The sequence below is a fragment of the Berghia stephanieae genome, chromosome 7, assembly GCF_034508935.2.
Source record: "Berghia stephanieae isolate SIO BIC M18660-M18661 chromosome 7, UCSD_Bste_1.3, whole genome shotgun sequence".
Taxonomy (NCBI): domain Eukaryota; kingdom Metazoa; phylum Mollusca; class Gastropoda; order Nudibranchia; family Aeolidiidae; genus Berghia; species Berghia stephanieae.
Window position 1 is genome coordinate 1,903,715 of NC_088366.1, and position 20,734 is coordinate 1,924,448.

Consider the following 20,734-nt stretch of genomic DNA (forward strand, 5'->3'; position numbering starts at 1 on the left):
ACCCTAACGTCACACATAGTCGTAAGGTCAAGTCTCTTCTATGTAGGAATCACCTTACAACCTACACTTACACCCGAACGTCATACATAAGGTCAACCTTGAAATTCTGGTTTGGCCATCAGGGTCATCCCGACAAAATACCCTATTATTGAGACGACTGGACACATATTGTAAACATTTTTGGGTGTGAGTGGATCTATTTTGACCAGGATCTTGTGAGGGTGGAACAGATGAACTACTAACCATGGAATGGTTTGGGCTCAACATCCTTCTTCAGCCACTAACACAAACAGACGTTTAGTATTTACCCTTACTGAACTGTTTGTGTCTGGATGGTGGTGGAACTTCTGGGCGAGTTTCAGACAAGCATGGAGATTGATTACACTTGAGATCCCATTAGGACAGAGGGAGGGGGGGGGGGGGGGGGGGGGAGACATAGTATTAGTTAGATCCCCTGCTTACAGGGTGAGAGGGGGAAGGAACGTTGATGTCTGATCCAATGAACTCTACGTCTAAAATATTATATTGACTTTTCCTACGACACGTTTTTATCAGGCTGATGTAGTGTAACTGTCACAAGTAGTTTACAACTACAACTAACAAAAAAATATTCAAAGATGTTCTCATTTTTAAACAGTAACATAATTTATTGGCAAATATTGAACAACGATGCAGCCCCCCCCCCCCCCCCCCCCTCTCTCTCTCTCTCTCTCTCTCTCTCTCTCTCTCTCTCTCACACACACACACACACACACTCTCTCACACACAGACACTCTCTCCCTTTATCTCTTCTCTTCTTCCTCTTCCTCCTCCTCCTTTATGTCGTTCGCTCTTATTTTCTATGTACTATAAAATATGACTGTATACAACGAACACACTGAGCGAGCTGTCTTGTACAAGAGTCAGAACCGTGTATTGTGACACCTCGTGTAATTGAATCAGAGAGATCACCTTCTCTTCTCCCCCCCCCCCCCCCCCCCCCCTTCCCAAGGCGTCGTCGTTTCCTCCCTTTCCACATTTGCGTTTGGTCATCAGACCTGCGATCGAGTACACATTGTTCGCCACAAAAGCTGTTTTCTGATCGGTGCGTCATAATATGACGGGGCCATTGACTGTGACAAGGACAACGGGCTTCCCATGAATCTTCACTGACACTGACACCATCACAGATTTTGGTACGATTCTAGGTGTCAAGTTCCCAAAACGCCTTTGAATTTCTCACCAAGGACTTGTACTGGGTACTTGTATATGGTGAAAGGATTTCAGAAAAGCATGGATCGGAACCTGTTGTTGAATCGTTGACAAAATACATCAATGTCCGGATCACTGGAAGTCTGTAACCGGAAGCACTGCTCTCTTAGAAGAAGTACCAGGACTCTAGAACCTGTGTAAGCTGATGGATCTGTGAGTGATGGATAGAGTAATCTGGAGATTATTATTGGTTGGGGTGATGATGATGATGGCGGTGGTGATGATAATGACGATGGTTTGATGATAATGAAAATTATGATGATTGTAGAAGACACTCAATGTCAAAGTTAACCCACTCAATCCTAGAGATTTTTGCTACTTTTCAAAATTGGAAAAAAAATGTATTAAAAATGAGCATGTACATAAGGTATAGTTTTATTCAACTATCACTAACACGTATAAACTAAAAACATTAGCTTTGATACTACACCCATATTTTGTCTTAGAAAAGTGTAATAAATAGGCATGGGGTAAAAGTATCAAGGGTTAACTACGGATATAGTCGGTTTTAGGGTTGAGTGAGTTAAAGATGAATAAACTGAATGTTTCGAAATGCATATCTGCATCTGTCTGAATACATACAATGCATCAATATACAATGATGATGGTGTTGGTGGTGGTAATTATGATGATGGTGATAATGGCGATGGTGATGGAGCTTCTATAAATGTGACCCTCCGCCTCGAAGCGGTATTAAGTCGGGATTTGGAAAACGAAGAAAACCGGTTTTAAAGTGGAAATGGTCAAAATTATCAAATTTCAGTTTTTGGTTGTTTCAGAAACTACAATCATTTTTCTACATGAAAACATAATAATTCAACATAAATATTGACGATAAGTTATATAAATTTCAAGTTTTAAAATGCAACCATCAGTGACACATTCAAAACGAGAGTTGACTTTCTCTCAGAGAGCCACCCTTTCCAAGGCTTAGTAATACCGAGTCTTTTTCTCCACCAATAAGATGTAAGATATCACAGCAAAGGGCGTGTCTTTATCTATCTCAGAGAAAGCATGGCTGTTTCCACAATTTCATGGTTCAACCAATAATGAACTTTAAAAACTGTAAACAAGTCTAGGTTTTTCCCTGACAACCTTACAAATAAATGATTCTGATTGGTCAACGCTCATCACATGCGCTGTGGCTGTCGGCCATAATGCTCGGGGAATGCTTCATGACATCAGCATGCGTGTGTTACATTGTGTGTGTTTGTGCATTTTGATACACACCACGTGCTATTATAATTTCTTTGTCTAGCTGCAAGTGATCGAGGTGAAGGTCCTCCTTTGTCCCTCTTTTTTTTATTCATGAAATTAGAGGACATGCTAAGACTTATCAGGACAACAGTTGCCTTATCTTACAGTTACAGAGATTGTTGTAGGATAAACATTTAATTTTAAGTACAAAAGCAGAATAATAAATAGAGCCTTCAACAATTGATGAACTCCCGAAGGAAATACGTGTAACTAAAAAATGAAATGGATGGATAGAATGACAAACCTATTAATGATAAATAGTAGATAGATAGATAGATAGATAGATAGATAGATAGATAGATAGATGATAGATAGAAGATGGATAGATGGATAGATAGATAGATAGAAATAGATAGATGATGGATGGTAGATAGATAGATGAGCGGAGAGAGACAAACACACACACACACACACATACATACAGAGAGAGAGAGATGGATGTTCGTTTAGTCGTGCTTTCTTTGTATACTGAAAGAAAGGGGGTTGGGGGGGGGGGGGGGGGGGTCTTTTTAGACAATGAACAATGTGGTGGAACGCTAAGAAAAACTTGAGAGATTCAATAACATGTTTTCATGTAAGTCACTACACAATAAGCCCCACCCCTCTTCCTCAAGCTGTCATCTGACTCAAAATGGAAACAATGCAATGATTGATTTGACCAGCCCATTTCTTTAAGGGGGGACCTGTAGTCATTTTTGGTTAAAAAAAAAATTTTCGGCCAAATTGGGCTAGTCCACTTTTCAGGTAGTTTAATTATTCTAGAATCCTAAAATATAAAAAAAATTTCATATTTTCAATTAAAAACGTGTTTTTGATGCAGTTTTATAACGTAGGTATCCACGTTTTATTTTCTAAAGGTCTATATTGTCAAATGTTTGGGTCTTGACAACAGCTATTCAAAGCCTATCCACCCGGTCATGGCGCATATCGATGGAAAGCTTAGCCATTTCTCTTTTTCAATCTGGCAACATCGACATCATGATTATAAACATGAATTATCACAAGGTCAAATAGTGAATACCATTTATACAATGTCACGAGCTCTCATTGGTTGATTTGAGAGGTCAGGTCACGGTGCGTCTAAATTTAGTAACAAAACATGATTCCGATCTAAATTTATCCTCGAACGTGGCAATAGTGACCAATGCCCACGATAGCGTCAATGGCCGCTCCCTGACTGTCCCTGCCTTTGTTTACAATATTATGAATTCATTCGCTTTTGGACCTCACTCATCGCATTACAAGTTGATTTTGATGAACTTTGGTAATTCTTCACTCTATTCAAGTCACAGAATACTCAGTTTACAAGGTAAGCATAAGAAATACACCACATTTTAATTTATTGCTTATTTTTATAACTAAACATGCCTTGTGAGATTGTGTGTTTGTTCGACTGTGCATCAGCTGACACACTCGTTGTTATCGCAAGTTAACTTTATTTTATGAAAAATAACAGGGCCAAACAATAATAAAATACTACTCCCCCCCCCCTCCCCAAACAAAATCAGCCCTCCATGTCAGGCGATAAAACCTAGACCTGATCAGATGTTTCAAGGTTCGATTCCCAGTCAACATGTTTCCAAATTTGTCAAGATCAAGACTGTCAAGAGGGTTCGTGAAGTTCGTGCGACTCACAAGAAGAAAAGACATTCTCAGTCTCAGGATCAGGACCCTTTTAAAAAAATACTTTTCATTCAGTTATTGTAATTATCTTTATTTTGGCTGATACTGCATACATCGTCCACACTTTTCAATTTTTTTTCTTGGAGGGGGGGGGGGGGGGGGGGGGATTTATATCGGAAAATTGGGTTTGGAATGTTATGTTCGAGAGATAGTGATAGAGAGGGAGAGAAAGAGAGAGAGTAAATATCTATGATAGATAATGATAAGGTCTGTAGTGGTAGCAGTTTTAGTAGTGTTTGAAATGTCTAGGATAATGATAATGACAATGTTAGATAATTTTTTTTCAAATTATTTATTTTATTATTATTATTATTATTATTATTATTATTATTATTATTATTATTATTTTATTATTATTATTATTATTATTATTATTATTTTATTATTATTATTATTGTTGTTGTTGTTGTTGTTGTTTTAAACTTTAGCAATGGCATTGGCATATGTGCCATTTTCACTGCAGTGAATTTAATTTAATTTTTGTTTTCATCGACAGCTAACATGAAAGAATTCAGTTGACTGTACTGGTGTCCTGACAATAAATAAAGATGCTGGCTCAAGGGCTATTCTGGAAAGGTGTGTTGAGGCCCTCCTGTGGCAAACTGATCAACCAGCAAACCATCATCTGGGCCAGCACAGCAGAGTGTCTGCATGTACTTTTTGACACTGGTTAGTAATGTTTCCAAATCTCCATAGCGCCTTTACATTTTTGATTAATGATCAATAAAGTAAATACTCATTTTTCTAAATGAAAATGATAAAACATCATTTGAAATGAATTACTATTGAATATATTAACTTAATAACAGAAAATTGTTTGTCGCCAAGAGTTCTGTTCTGTGGATGTAAAAACAATGAAATTTCAACTGTGTTGGTGTGAATGATGACCATTTTATTTATTGGTCTTTCTTTGACAGATGCATTTTATGTCAATGACTTATAATGTATTTCCAAAAATTGCTAATGAAATATCTCTTTTTTTTTTACCAACCCTCTTTGTGGAACTACGGTACTAAAAAAGCGGTGGCAAACAAGTGGTGTTGATTTTTCCTGCATTGAGGCGAAAGGAATAGATTTCCAAGGGGTTTGGGAAAGCAAATTGCTTTTTATTCTGAGCTATATCTATTTGCATCATTTAGCTGTTTTATTGTCTAAAATAGAATTGATTTTGCAGTTAAAATTGACTAGATATCTAATTTTATATGACTTGTCTCTCAAGCAGCATTGAAAAATGAGGGTAGCGCGCCATATCATATTTTACGAAATCATATTTCGAGACTTTTTAATATATCTAGAAATCTCTTTATAATCTATTGTATACAGTAAATAATTAGTTTTTGTGATTACAATAATGAATTCATAAGATATAAATCATATTTGACCTCAAAATTATTTTATCTCTGAATACGGAAAAAATTGAATTTTATAGTTTTTTGTTTTTTTTAGGGGTATGCGTTAGCGAATTGATTATAAATTTTTTAGACTTAGATTAAATTATGAAGTTTTCTTGTTTTCTTGTCCTATAATGGTCATATTTTGAAAGTTTGATGGATCATTTCTTTTACTTGCCTGCAAAATCAGTCTCAATGTCAAATTATTAAAAAAGTTTGCGCTTTCTCAAATTTCCGATTTATGTCATTTTCTGATTTTCTAGCAATCCTATCTTAGCCATTTTCCTTTAGATCATCTTCAAATTTATTCAGAATCTTTTCTATGATGTCTTTTACATCATGATGGAATTTTTGGGGGTAAATTAATATTTAGCAATTTTATAAATTTTTAAATTCATTTTTCTCTGTCGATACGCGCCAAATTTTCAGTCAAAATGAAATAAAAATTCTAAAAATTTTATTTTCCAGACTATTGATAAATTCTTCCATTACGATATAGCTATTTATGTGAGAAACATTGTGTTTAAATTTGAAAGAAATTTATATGCTAGTTTTTGGTGCATCTATGTTAGAAATTTTAGGGTTTTACGTCTAATTTTAGCCTATAACTATAATGCCCCTTAAAAATTTTATTTAAAAAATTCTGAGTTTTTTTTGGGTGTTTAACATCAAATTATACATCACATTATTAGTTTATGAGATTTAATTGATGAATTTTATAAATATAAAGCATATTTGATCGCTAAATTAATTTTTTTGTAAAAAACTGATATCATTCAATTTTTCCGCAAATTTTTTCTTAGGGGTATGGGTTAGCGAATCGATCATAATTTTTTCAGAATTTGATAAATGTACAAAATTTAACTGTTTTCTTGTTCTATATTGAATATACTTTGAAATTTTGATGGATGTTTTCCTTTGCTTGTCTGCAAAATTAACTTTATTATCAAATTAAAGACAAATTTTGCGTTTTCTCAAAACTCCATTTTGCGTCATTTTCTGATTTTCTAACATTCATATCTGGATTATTTTCCATCAGATTGTCTTCAAATTTGGTCAGAATCTTTCTTATAATGTGTTTTGTACCATGACGTAGGGGTTTTGGGGTAAACTAAAATTGAGCAGTTTTATGAATTTTTAAATCGAATTTTTACTGTAATTCCGCGCCAAATTTTCAGCCGAAATCGAAAAAAAATTCTTAAAAATTTATTTTCAGGACTATTGCTAAACCTTTACGTCATGGTATAGCTCTTGTTGTAAGAAACATTGTGTGTAAATTTGGAAGAGATCTATTCGTTGGTTTTGGCTGCATTACTGTAAGAAATTTTGGGATTTTTGGTCTATTTTTAGCCTATTTTTTCTCACTTTGTCTAAAAAAAAATTATTTTTTTTGGCTTTTTTTGGTGTTAATCATCAAATTAGACCTCCTACCACCTTAAAATAACAAGGGAATAGCAATATTAGCATTACAATCAAAAATGGATTTTTGACTACAGGTCCCCCCTTAATTGCTATCTCATTGGTCAATATGTTTCCAGTTGATTGACTATGACTTACTTTGTAACAAAATGCTTTCTTTAAACTATCCCTACAATTCTTTGCTCGGCCTCCATCCCTTTCTTCATGTCTACCTCACTCTCTCCGTCTCCCTTTTGTTTCTTTCACACGCACGCACACACACACACACACACACACACACACACACACACACACACACACACCTAATAAACAGGTTTCAATTTCAATCTTTCTTCTATTTCCCTCGCGTCCTCTTAATGCAGTCTCTCTCCCCTCCCCCTCTCGCTCCTCTTTTTCTCTATATCTCTCTCTTTCTTTCTTTCTTTCTCTCACATGTGTGTGTGTGTGTGCGTGTGTGTGTGTATTTTACTCTCTCATTCTATCTCTTCCTCTCTAATCCTCTTTCTTGATAATTCTTTCCCTGCCCACCCGGCTTCACGCAGTTTCAAAACTGTACTTTCAAATTATAAAACCTTCTTTAACTTTTGGCATTTTGAAATCGTATTTTCTCTATTAAATAAGACAAAAATTTCACATTATTAATTCTTATTTCATTGATTCTTTATTCAAATATCAAAAATTCTTGAAAAAGTGAGCAATTGTCAGCATTTTTTTTCAAGGTGTTTTATTTGTTTTAAGAAGATCTTACATAATAATTACAAAAGTAATAATTGGATCGTTTCAAAAATTTGTATGTACATGATTAGATGTATAATCTAAGCTCATGCCAAATTTCACTATTCTCGTCAAATTTTTGATGCCCGTATCTAAGGAGTTATCTTTACCCATTGATTTGACTGTGCGTGAAAACGGTGCCTCACTTCAAAGTCGATTTTCTCAAAACTGGGTTTTCACACTCTCCCTACTTCAAACGGTCATATCTCGGCAATGAATAATCACAATTGTATAAATTTGGTATCAAATTTTAAAGCATAAAATAAGCTATGATTGGGTACCAAATACCCAAAATTGAAAAATCCGACTTAATACCGTTTCGAGGCGGAGGGTCACAAATAAACTAACAAAACCCACCATTGTCCTTGACCTTGACATGCGAGTCAATCCAATCGAGAGCGGCCTGGAGTTCAGACAGATCCATGTCCTGGAGTTTGAAATTAGCGGGATCCAGGAAGTCAGAACTTGAACCTGTTGATGGATCTGACGGTGTGGGCTTGGGGGTAGGGTTGTTGTTGTTGTAGTGGTTGTTGTTGTTGTTGTAACTGTCTGACGGAGGCTCGTCCTTTAGGATGACTTTGGATCTGCGCTGGTGTGAGGGCGGTGTAAGATATTTGTTGTGGATATTCAAGTTAAGATGGCGACCGTTGTCGTTTGGTGGTGGGGCCTCCCTATGACGTAATCCAGTTGGGATTCGTAATCGTCGTCTACGATAGAAATGGCTGGTGCCTGTTTTGGAGAATGGTCTGAGGTACCGGAAGTCGTGGATGGAAGATGACAATAATCTATCCAAAGAAACACCCGGTAGTGTTGTATGGAGAACGAGAGGCATTGGGATCACGTGACGGGGGTAATGGTGTGGTGAGGTCAAGAGGTCACCAGAGGACGATAGGGTGTACAATGACCGTTGTGGTAGAGCTGGTTGTAGTTGGCGGGGATGGTAGATTGTGTGAAGTCTTGGGTTTGGCTTCGTCCCACGTCTGATGAGAAAACAGAGAAAACTAGAATCAAAAGAAAGAAATATGTTATTTTCGTTTAAAATGTGTTGCTATCAATTAAGATATACAAACGCATGCACAAATATGATAATATAAACACATCCTTATACGATCATTCATTCATATATATATATACGTATATATATATTAGAGAGAGAGAGGAGGGGGTGTTGGGAAATTCCATCTTTGACCACTCATACGTCCATCCCTGACATGTTACAAAGACAGTAAGGCTATTTCCGACCATAATGTATGCAGTCCGTGGTCATCGGTGACAGTGAGGTCAGTTGTGTTGTGTGTAGTGTTAAGACCTGACACTGGACTGGACATAGTCTATGATAGACGATGTCGTTGTCAGACTTGTAAACAAGTCACCCCCCCCCCTGACCTTTGGCCTTTCTCGATGCTTACAACGTCCTTCATCAGACATAGCACCGGAGTCGAATATGTATCTTCTTTGGAACTAAATGTTTCCGTTCGTAAGGCCCCGAAGAGACACGCGAAGGCTACAAGGTCGTAAAATATGAGATCACAACCTCCCCCCATACCCCCCCCCCCCCCCCACACACACACAACCTTCGTCTTTTGGCACCTGGAGACATACGGCTAAGATGGTTCAAGTTCAAGAATAAAATCGGCACGAGTTCCTTCTGTCCTAGTTCTGGAAATATCGTGGAATTTATTAACGGAATTCTTGTTGTCGGCAGGAGGGGCAGGGAAATGAAAATGATACAAAGCATGAAGACACGGCGATAGAAGTTGGATGCTATAAATATCCGATCTGAAGAGTTCTGAGTCATTGAAGCTGTTTTCGTAACAGCTAAATTGAAAGTTAAACGGAAATGAAACTAGATAAAATCATGTCACCGATAAACTCTGTAACTGTTGGACGCCTTGTTCAAACAGCGCTTCTTTTCTTTTATTCCCTTACTCTAGTATTAGTTTTATTGTTTAAGCCAATAAAATACCCATTACAACTACAACAACAACTGACTGGCTGGGATCCTTTGTGGACAGGAAAAGGTGGCTTTTTTTTTTTTTTTAGTTGGTGGGGGGGGGGGGGGGGGGGGGGGGGCTTGTAAATTATTTCAATTTTATATTTTATTTTATATTTTTATTGTTCAGTATGTATTTCAATAATATGACTGCATAGTTTCTTTTTGTGCGGCTATGTGGTCTATTGGTATGACACTCGTCTTCGGTCAGGAAGGTCCAGGGTTCGAATCCCGCTCTGACCTGCGCAATGTTGAGTCATTGGAAAGGGCTCTTTACTCAGTCTCTCATCGTACTCGGGTGTAAAATGAGTACTTGGTAGTTAACAGTGTTCATTTTGTCGCGAAGTCCCTGGTTTAAGAGTTTTTGCCAAGATGAGGGTCATTTAAATCGATCGATATTTGAAAGACGAGTTTTCTGGCCAAATTTTTCAATATGGATTTTTCCAGACTAGGTACGTCAGTATAGTGGATATTTGGCCATGGAAACGCTCCAGTTCTCGTGAGACTTTTGTGTTGGAAACAGTGTTAGCCCGGTCACACGGATATAAATATAAAATCAATTACATCATCAACAACAATAATATTATTATTGCTCTTTGTATCAACGTTTAGTCTCTCTTGGCTCCACTTGCTTGCCTTTACTTTGACCGTTGTACATAATGTCACCCATCGTCTCGAAACGGTAAGATGTCGTGGTGGTCAAAGATGCTATAAATGGAATTTAAAGGCCAAAATAGGAGACTTGTATTCGTTTTCTAAGTTTTATTGAGGAAAATGGATTGAGTTTCACAACTGGACATGAATTATAAAATCTCAAATGTCTCTTTACAGTCCGTGTTTGGTCTCTGGCTGGGCCAGTCATAATACCATTTTGAATCGATGGGGCACAAATGATTCATCTATGGGATGGAGAGGGATTATATATATATATATATATATATATATATATATATATATATATATATATATATATATATAGAGGGAGAGCTATATTAAATAGATAGATATTGAATCGTGTTGGATACAAATATGGTACGGATAGTGCTCGACATGTAGCAATGGAGCGAATTATTATTTTTATATTTACCACAATGTTGGAGTCAGTCTATATCGATGTTTCAGTTCTTTTAGCCATCGTCATCGTGACGCTGGCTGATTAGGCCTTTAACATCGATGTAGACTGACTCCAACATTGTGGTAAATATTAAAATAATAATTAGATAAATAGAGGGGTATATATATATATATATATATATATATATATATATATATATATATATATATATATATATATATATATTATATTAGAGAGAGAGAGGGGAGGGAGGGAGAGAAAGAGAGAGAGGGGAGGGAGGGAGAGAAAGAGAGAGAGAAGGGGGGGGGGGGGAAGAGAATTTACCTGTTATGAAAAGGTGTCAACCTTTCTCCATCTCTGGATCCACACCAAGTCACAGAAACCAGCAGGGAGACAGCCAGGCAGTGACGTAAGGATGACGTCATCGTGGATTTTAGGACAAACTGGAATTATATTTAATCATAATGGGATAGAAAATGAATGTTGGCGGCGACACAAGTGGTGTCCAGGTATTTATCAGGCTGATTAATGTGTGTGTGTGTGTGTGTGTGTGTGTGTGTGTGTGTGTGTGTGCTGTGCATGAAGGAATGTGTTAAAGTGTGAGGGTGGGTGTGTAAGGGAGGGGGGGGGGGGTGACGTCAATTCCCACGATTAATGTCCACTTGTATTACCGATTATAACTTGTAGGTAACGAAAATAAAAATAGCTTTTACTCTTAAATACCAAGAAAAAAATGTCTAACTAAAATTTTGGTCATAAAACTCGTAGATGCTTCAAAAATCAAAATTTTACATATGCGAATGTTTTTGTTTTTTTGTTTATTTGTTTTTTAAATTTTGATTGTTGGTTTGTTTTTGTTTGATTGTTTTTTTTTTTTTTTTTTTTTTTTTTTTTTGTGGTTGTTGTCTGTATGGGTTTTTTTTTCTTCATGGTTTTTTTTTTCAAAGTACGCTAGCAAAGTAAGTTATTTCTAATCAATTTGGCTGTTAGAATCCTCGCTTTCACGTATAGTCTCGGAGAGCTCGAGGGTCTATCCTATTTTACCGTCTCTGTGTCACCAAAATAAATAGATTAGATTATGTCCATTAGCTATTTGCGTATCAGAAAAGATTACAGTTATAAACTATTTGCGTCCCTCTCCTTGACAAAGGAAATCACGAAAAGGACAGCAGGTATCACATTGGTGTATGGGGCTTGTCATGGACATTATAATAATGATAAAACAGCAAACGCGAAGTAGAATATAATACCTATTAATAATAATAATAATAATAATAATAATAATAATAATAATAATAATAATAATAATAATAATAACAATAAATAATAATAATAATAATAATATAATAATAATCATCATCAATCATCATCATCATCATCGTCGTCGTCATAATAATAATAATATAATAATAATAATAATAATAATAATAATAATAATAATAATAATAATAATAATAATAATAATAACAATAATAATAATAATAATATCATCATCATCATCATCATCATCATCATCATCATCATCATCATCATCATCATCATCATCATCATCATCATCATCATCATCGTCATATCAATCATAATAATAATAATAATAATAATAATAATAATAATAATAATAATAATATAATAATAATAATGATTATTATTATTATTATTATTATTATATTATTATTATTATTATTTATTATTATTATTATTATATATTATTATTATTATTATTATTATTATCATTATTATTTATCATTATCATCATCATCATCCTTATTATCATTATTATTATTCCAAGTGAGATGAAGAAACCCAATACCAAACTACAGACAATTAAAACATAATGTTAGTTCTTTTGGATAAACACGAGAAAAGTAAATAACACACGAAGTCTGACCAAAGAAAATAAGAGCTCTCTCTCTCTCTCTCTCTCTCTCTCTCTCTCTCTCTCTCTCTCTCTCTCTCTCTCTCTCTCTCTCTCTCTCTCTCTCTCTCTCATTTCAGCACTTGCGTTGCAGGTATGTAAAATATCGGGGAAAACCCCCCCCCCCAAAAAAAAAAACAAAAACAACTGGAGCAAACGATTTATGAATAACAGACAAATAATTGTTACAGTTACAGTTGTAAAACAAAATTAGACCAAAAAATAAAAAAAAATAAAAAAATAAATAAACCCCACATCTGTAACCTGGATTTATTGGAACCGGAAATGAAAGTTACATGGGTGATTTACACAAGGTTTGGTGCAAACATATGCAGGTCTGATAACCGAACGATGAGGCCATAACAATTTTGGTTACCAGACCTGCAAATAAGTCGACTAGATACGATAAAATAATTTATAAGAGTAAAAAAAATAGAATACAAAGTAGTCGGGTAGGTATCTAGTCTAAGGGAGACAATTCATAGAAAAAAATTTAAATCTTTTCTCCCTTATTTACCTCCCTGGATTTTATAAAGTTTGTTCTTTGTTTTTCAGGGTTTCGCGGCGCTTACGACACATTCAGGTTATATCAGCGTCCGTAAAAAGGACGATAATGGGACAAGGAAAAGATTTTAGAATTTCAATTAAAAACACACGAGAAAAGGTAAGACAAAGGGGGCTGGTTCAACGAGGGAACAGATGGAGATTTCAGGAGCACAAAATCAAGATTACCTAAAGGTCTCATCCAGTCAAAAGCAGAAAATCCCATAAATAGGAATACACAGAAAACATAGAGTTGATTTACAAAGAAAAAAAAAAGGATCTCCCAAAACTAATACTAAACATTTGACTGTTTCCATCTCAGCTAAAGACTTCTGCAAGGGCCAGGGCAAATCCAAGCCATCCCATTCCAAGACAAAGACAGAAAGCAATTTGGAAAACAGATATAAGGGGATAGAAGACACAACACATGACCTCCTGCCCTCCATGGGAGGTCAGAGGCTTCTATCCATATTTTTTTTTTTAAGTAACGTCTAAACTTAGTCGCTATAACTCTTTACAAATATGTTTTCTCTCCATGAGAAATGACGCATTCCTCCTACTGTTGCTGCCTTTATTTCTGTATCTTTACAAATTGAATGTAGTCGTCAATTCATTTGACAAAGGCCGACGGAAACATTTGTGTGACGATTTGGCGGTCTCTGTTTTCAGCAATTAGAATGGTGTGTGTGTGTGTGTGTGTGTGTGTGTGTGTGTGTGTGTGTGTGTGTGTGTGTGTGTATGTGTGTGCGTGTGTTTGGGGGGTGGGGGGACAATAGTAAATAATAATATTGTCCGTAATACCCTTCAGATAAAACGTTAATCTAGTGCATGGTACTTTCCCCAAGATCTAGCAAAACCAGCTACCCAATCATTTCTGGGTGGACAGGGGGCGTCGGAAAAAAATCTCCTCGAATGATCTAGGTCCCTTTGCGAGAGAATTGAATGCTCTATCAACTGATCTATCTGTACTCTCAAGAACACCGACATTTACTATACGATATTATGGTGGCAATCAAAAGGAAAAAAACGGACAGTTATTGTTGATATCCTTAACATTAAAACCCACCTCTGTCCGGCATATCACAGAATTGGAACCACAGGAAATCACATGACTCGGCGATGGTGTGTTTCAGACATGGTGAAAACAACTCACAACAACTGTAAACGTGATTAGTAATCCATGTTAGAATTAACTTGGTACAAGTAAGAACCAGTCAAGCCCCACCAGTCGGTGACCTGCAAGTGTCCTGGTTCAAACCGTCTCCACTGGTCATCTGTGGATTGTGGACGGCGAGTCTGTCCTTGTCATCTTCGTATGGTTTGTTTCGCCCCGTCAGGTTAGGGTTAGGGTTAGGGTTAGGGTTAGGGCCATGGCAACAGGTATCGTGTACTACCTATAATATGGTGGGTCGTTTCTGGGGGGTGGGGGGGGGGGGGGGGGGGGGCTCCCCCCCCCCTCCTTTCTCTTTTTACCACTCTCTACTCTCTCTCTCTCTCTCTGCTCTCACATTATCTCCCTCTCTCTCTGCTCTCACTTTATCCCCCCCCCCCCTTTTCTCTCTCTCTCTCTCTCTCTGCCTCTCGCTTTCTATCTCCCTCCATATTTCTATCGATTTCCCCTTCTTCTATCTACAACTCTCTATAATTACTTTTCTCTCCCTCTTTGGCCGCCCCCCCCCCCCCCCCCCCCCATTCTTTCCTCCTGCCTCCCACTTTCTCTTTATTTTTACTCTTCCTCTCGCTTTCTATCTCCCTCCCTCTCTTTATTTCTTTTTCTTTCCCTCTCTTCTTATATCTTCAACTCGCTATAATTCTATTTCTCTCCCTCTTTGCCCCCCCCCCCCCCCCCCCTCTCTCTCACTCACACACACACACACAGAGACTCCCACACATAGACATACATCGCCATTCATCATCAGCCAGACCCACACAACGAACATCGGCCAGAACGTCTCATCCATCCCAGGCCAGACTGTTTCCATGCCCCCCGCCAATGCCCAATGACGTATTAGACACACCGTGTAACGGTCTCGTGTGTACATGACACTCGTTATAAATGGAAACATGCAGGACCATGAGTGGTTCAGAGGTCAAACCAAAGTCACTAACCTTTGGGTTGAAAGGTCGAGAATTCTTCCATCACTGTGGACGCCATTAACCAGTAGCTGCCGTACTCGTGAAAGGCGGAATTTTAACATTTAGCCAGAAAAGTCCCAGGATTGAAACTTTTTTCCCCCATTTAAATCGCTCAATATTTGGGATGGGTTTTCTGGCCAATTGTTTTAAAACGCGTCTTTTCAGAACACGATAGTTCACTGGTTAGTATTCATAAATAAATCTGTTAGTTTTGATTATAGAGTTTCCGGTCGTTGCTTTCGTAAATTGGATTCAATAGTCTGATGTCACTCGCCCGGCAACGGCGGCCATTGTGGTTCTAAACAAAGAAAATCGGTAGTTTTTATTCTTCATGCTGGCTAGAACTTTTAATATGTCTTGTGATCAGAATCAGTGGCGTAGGGCCTTAAAGGCTATTAAGGCTAAGCCACAGGTCGTCATTGTCTTGAAAGTATGTAAGAATTTAACAATAAAAAGTCACACTTTTAATTTTTCTGTTTCACAAACAATGAAATTCATTGTTGACCTGGTGTTAAAAAACCCTTACAGAGCCTTAAAACTTGAACCAATCACACCGCTTTGAATTTACTACAGCTCGAGTTGTACTCGTGCCCTGACCAATCAGTACAGCGTGTGGCTTTAAAGGTGGAGAAGGCTTCCAGCCATATTCCCACGGTACAACCAGGCGATGCATTTCACGTTTGCCGTGTGCTATGACTGTGGGCATCAAGAGGCATCTTGACGTTGAACTGAGTCATTGTGCTTTCTTACTCGCAGCACACACAATGACCTAATTGTTCCATTGATGGCAATCGTGTTGTACCTGTTACCCATCCCTCTTCGAGGCGTGTCAGGCATGTGATATTGAATTCCCATTGTCCCTTTTAACTTGAGTGTGTTAATCTGATGAGTGCAGTGTTTGTTTTTAAAATTTTAATTAATTGCTATTAATTGTGATGAATCACGTTGATTATCTGTTGACTATCAATACCAGTTCTTTGAATAGGGAAAGTAAACTTTTGATTAAAAGTCTCGGTCCCCATCAACCAAACGATTTTGTACTCACTATTAAAGACGGGAAACAGAATCGGTCATTTAATTTGATAAAGATTGGTATAGTCGTTTTCCTTGGCTATCGGTGAGAATAGAAAATAAGAGTTTATTTTCTTTTAATTGTATTTTGTTTGGCGATAACAGCAATACAGAATTGTCTTGGACAAGAAGTGGATTTACCTGTTTGAAAAATTTAACACAGAGAGCATTGAACCATCAGAAGTCTAACTTACATTTAAATATCACCACTAGATGAAAACCGTTGCTACTCTTCACATAGGTGCACAGATTGACAGTGGCTATCGCTTATCTTTAGCCAGGCATGATGAACAAGTTACAAAGAACATACAAATTTTGGTAAAATAATTGAGTGCATCAAATTCTCTCTCTCTCTCTCTCTCTATATATATATATATATATATATATATATAATATATATATATATATATATATATATTGCGGCAACCCATCTCAAATCCAGCCCCATGCTCCTAAATGACCAGGCTACGCCGCTGATCAGAATGTGTAAAAGTCAAAACATGATCAGATTTATAATGTTTTTTTTTCCTCCTCTGGATACGCTTTTATGCTCGTCGGAGAAATATTCCATAAGGGAGTTCGCCATTGTTCTGATAGTTAAGAGCCAGTGTTACTAAGTTACCATGCATCATTACGAGGAAGTGACGTCACGACTGTTGAAGCGTGTTGACAATCTAAAACCTTCCAATAATGAATGACGTCATGATACACGACGCCGACAAGTAAACAGTGAGTTGTGTTTCAATAGTTCAACCAATGGAATCCCTTGTCTCATTGAGCACAAATATACGACGATTCGCTTTCCGCTTAGTTTTGCTGATTGTCGTTTTGTTTTCTGAATTGTGACGTCAGTGTTGGGCAATATGTCTTGTGGAATGACACATGCTTTCGGATCGGAAGGTCCTGGGTTCGAGCCTCTCTCGGCGCATAGTTGAGTCTTTGGAAAATTCTCTTACCGTACTTAGGTGTTAAATGAGTACATACCTGGCGTTAACAGCGTTGTCTCTGTCGGAAAAATTGTAATATCAGGTGACAGGTGTCATGTCCCGTCCTATATTACGTGTTGCTGTTGGTCAGGGACCCGTTGTAAAGCGCTTTGAGCACGTTTAGTGGATGTTGCGCTATATCTAAAAAGCCTTTTAAAAAAAAAAAAACAAAAACAAAAACAAAAACAAAAAAAAAAAAAAAAAACAAAAAACGATCGAAGGCTGCAATCATCTGCAGCATTCGATCGTATTTTTTTTTAAAAGGATTCCAAGAGCATACCATCAATGTATTTAGTTTGAGTTCATCTATAAGTCTGTTTTGTTGTTGTTTTTAAGAGTAAAAGGAAGAAAATGGGATAGTAAAAAGTTCTAGAATTACAATTAAAGCACCTAAGAAAAAGTAAGACAAAGGGGAACTGATAACAAATAGGGATCAGATGTAGATTCCAAGATCATACCACCAATGTACTTAGTTTTGAAATCACCTACTACAAGTCTCATCCAGACACAAGCACAAAATCCAACATGGAGGAATACACTCAGATGCATACATTATACATTCAAAATAAATATAATAATACATAACAGAGAGATGATTTACAAGGAACAAAATATCATCTCCCAAAACAATAACTATCACAGTATGTACCTCCCTGCCCGCTATGGGAGGTCAGGATCCCCACCCAGATCTATAAGTCTCATCAGGACACAAGCACAAAATCCAACAAAGAGGAATACACTCAAATGCTTACATTTCATTATACATTAAAAATAACAAATATAATAATACATAACAGAGAGATGATTTACAAGGACAAAAATATCATCTCCCAAAACAATAACTATGCATTCGACTGTTTCCCTCCCAGCTAGGACTCCGGCCAGAGCCAGAACAAAACCAAGCATCTCATTCCAAAACAAAGACAGAAAGCATGTTGGAAAACAGATATAAGGGATAGAAGACACGGTAAGTACCTCCCTGCCCACTGTGGAGGTAGGGAACCCCACCCTGCCCACTGTGGAGGTAGGGAACCCCACCCTGCCCACTGTGGAGGTAGGGAACCCCACCCTGCCCACTGTGGAGGTAGGGAACCCCACCCTGCCCACTGTGGAGGTAGGGAACCCCACCCTGCCCACTGTGGAGGTCAGGAACCCCACCCACCCAGGTTGTTAGGTGTGGATCATACGGAAAGGAAGGCGTGAATCACAATAAATGATAAATGGGAGAAAAATAGATGTAGGTCATAAATGGTTTATTTCGGCACGTGGCCATAGTATAAAAATATGAATGAAAATCATTCTGACATAAAAAAAAAACAAAACAATTCTATCATTTTTATTGAATGGATGGACCGACGAAATTACGGAGTTACCTCGCTTGGCAAGGTTGAAGAAGTAACTTGATAGCAGGCGGTTATGAATATTATAAGCACACCAGTACAAAATGTACGCCTAGCACGTCACTTGTACTGGATGAAATGAAAATTCGCTTCCCTGTGACGTGTTGGTAGGACAATGTGACACATGAAAACTTTGGCCAGAAAACTCGCCCAAGTTTTAAAATGTGTTTATTGTCAAAGTATGGCACAGTAGTGGATGTACGAGTTGTCGGTCCTGAAATGACCTCTGACCTTGTTTCTTATCTGCCACACGTCTCCCTCCATACCTTGTCGCTTGTCTCATCTGCTTGTTTGACCGTTAGTGACTGGAATTGAAATACATTTCATTTTTTAACTTAAAAATGACAAAAAAACATCAGCAAAGAATTCTGACCCCCCCCCCCCCCCCCCCCCCCCCCCCAAACAAAGAAACGAACCAAATTTAGGAAAATAATAAAAGATTATGAGCATTTGTGTAGCGTATTGTCAACTTTAAGGGGCGGTTTGGGTCTTTTCTAAAAAAATTTTAATTACCTATATTGGGCGATTTTAATCATTCTGTATCGTCAATATACGTTAAAAAACAACATTTATGGTGAAAAAATTTAATTATCTGTGTTGATACCCATTTTGCGATCTAATTTGGGGGTCTGACATAAAAAATATATAACAATCTTGTGGCAAACGTTCCAGAAAATCTAATGAAGGAATGACCTCCATATTCTTCCCTCTTGTCAACATTGTACCATAGTGTGTCACCATAGAGAGATTTTACGGCTTTAGCTTATGGAATTTTTATTAGATCATTACAATGTTGAGAATCAAAATGTTATGACAAAATTGATGTAAAAAATTCAGATTTAGGATTATAATTTAAAATTCACAAATCTTATCAAAAAAATCTCTCTATGGTGACATAATACATTATCTTTGTGATAAATGTGGAAATTTTCAGACAATTTCATTGAATAGATTCTGAGAATCGTTTGACACAGTTTCCCATACCCTTAGAAAACTGACATATTGAGAAAATAGCAAAATGGCTTCCCGTTTTTCACACATTTCTTACTACCTGTACCAGTTTCGACTGTGTTTTTCGTGCCTTTATAGTCTACTTTAAGAATTTGGACTTCAATTATATTATTTCTAGGATAATAAGATATCATTTTCCACCAAAATCTCAAAATCGAATTTTTGAAGGATTTTCCTAATAATTAGACCCAAACCTCCCCTTAAGCCATGGCAAACGACCTAGAATTTGTAAAAATAAAATGTAAACACAGGTCATGTCTATAGTTTTAACACGCCCGAATGGTCTTCACAATGATTTGATAAAATTCTAAATATCATATGAATTGACCAAATGTCTAACAATATTTTTCACAGCGATCCATTCAGTGTTTTACAGTAAACTGGACTGAGGGCAGAATGAACAGTAGAATCATCAACTAGAATGACTTGGAATTACTGGTCGTTGAGAAAAGACTCCAGTGAAACCTAAGGGGGACAATTCATATACAGGCCATTGAAACTTGACTTTACATCAATTGTTTCCCCTTGACAACAAATTGAGCGTTTATCTTTAAGTATTATTTGGCTCAGCGGGATGGTCTTTGCTTCATACCCAAAAGGTACTGAGTTCGAGGCCTGGGTTATTCCAGTCTTCCCTTGAAATAGAACCTAGAGAAAAATTTTCCCTACGGGATGAATAAAAGGAATTTTATTTTATTTATTATTTTATCATTATAATCAATGTAAATCTATGAAAATGCGCTGTGTAAATGTTCATATTACTAGTAATAATGGTAATATAATAATAGAGTATAGTAGTAGTAAGTGTTAGATATAGTAGTAGTAGTAT

At 36.9% G+C, this 20,734-nt stretch overlaps 1 protein-coding gene across 2 annotated transcripts; it reads right to left on the reverse strand.

Annotated features, from left to right (window-relative positions):
• Positions 1-626: 626 nt before the first annotated feature.
• On the reverse strand, positions 627-14,593 carry LOC144976333 (uncharacterized). 2 transcript variants are annotated; one of them, XM_078920547.1, is made up of 4 exons: positions 14,368-14,593; positions 11,168-11,286; positions 8,133-8,776; positions 627-1,402 (listed from the first exon to the last, which is right to left on the reverse strand). In XM_078920547.1, exons 2-4 carry the CDS (start codon positions 11,266-11,268, stop codon positions 1,263-1,265), a joined length of 885 nt encoding a protein of 294 aa, XP_078776673.1. In that variant the 5' UTR covers positions 11,269-11,286; positions 14,368-14,593; the 3' UTR covers positions 627-1,262. The 2 variants fall into 2 exon arrangements, with proteins under 2 accessions (XP_078776673.1, XP_078776674.1); XM_078920548.1 differs by having other exon boundaries at positions 979-1,402; positions 8,133-8,755.
• Positions 14,594-20,734: the final 6,141 nt, after the last annotated feature.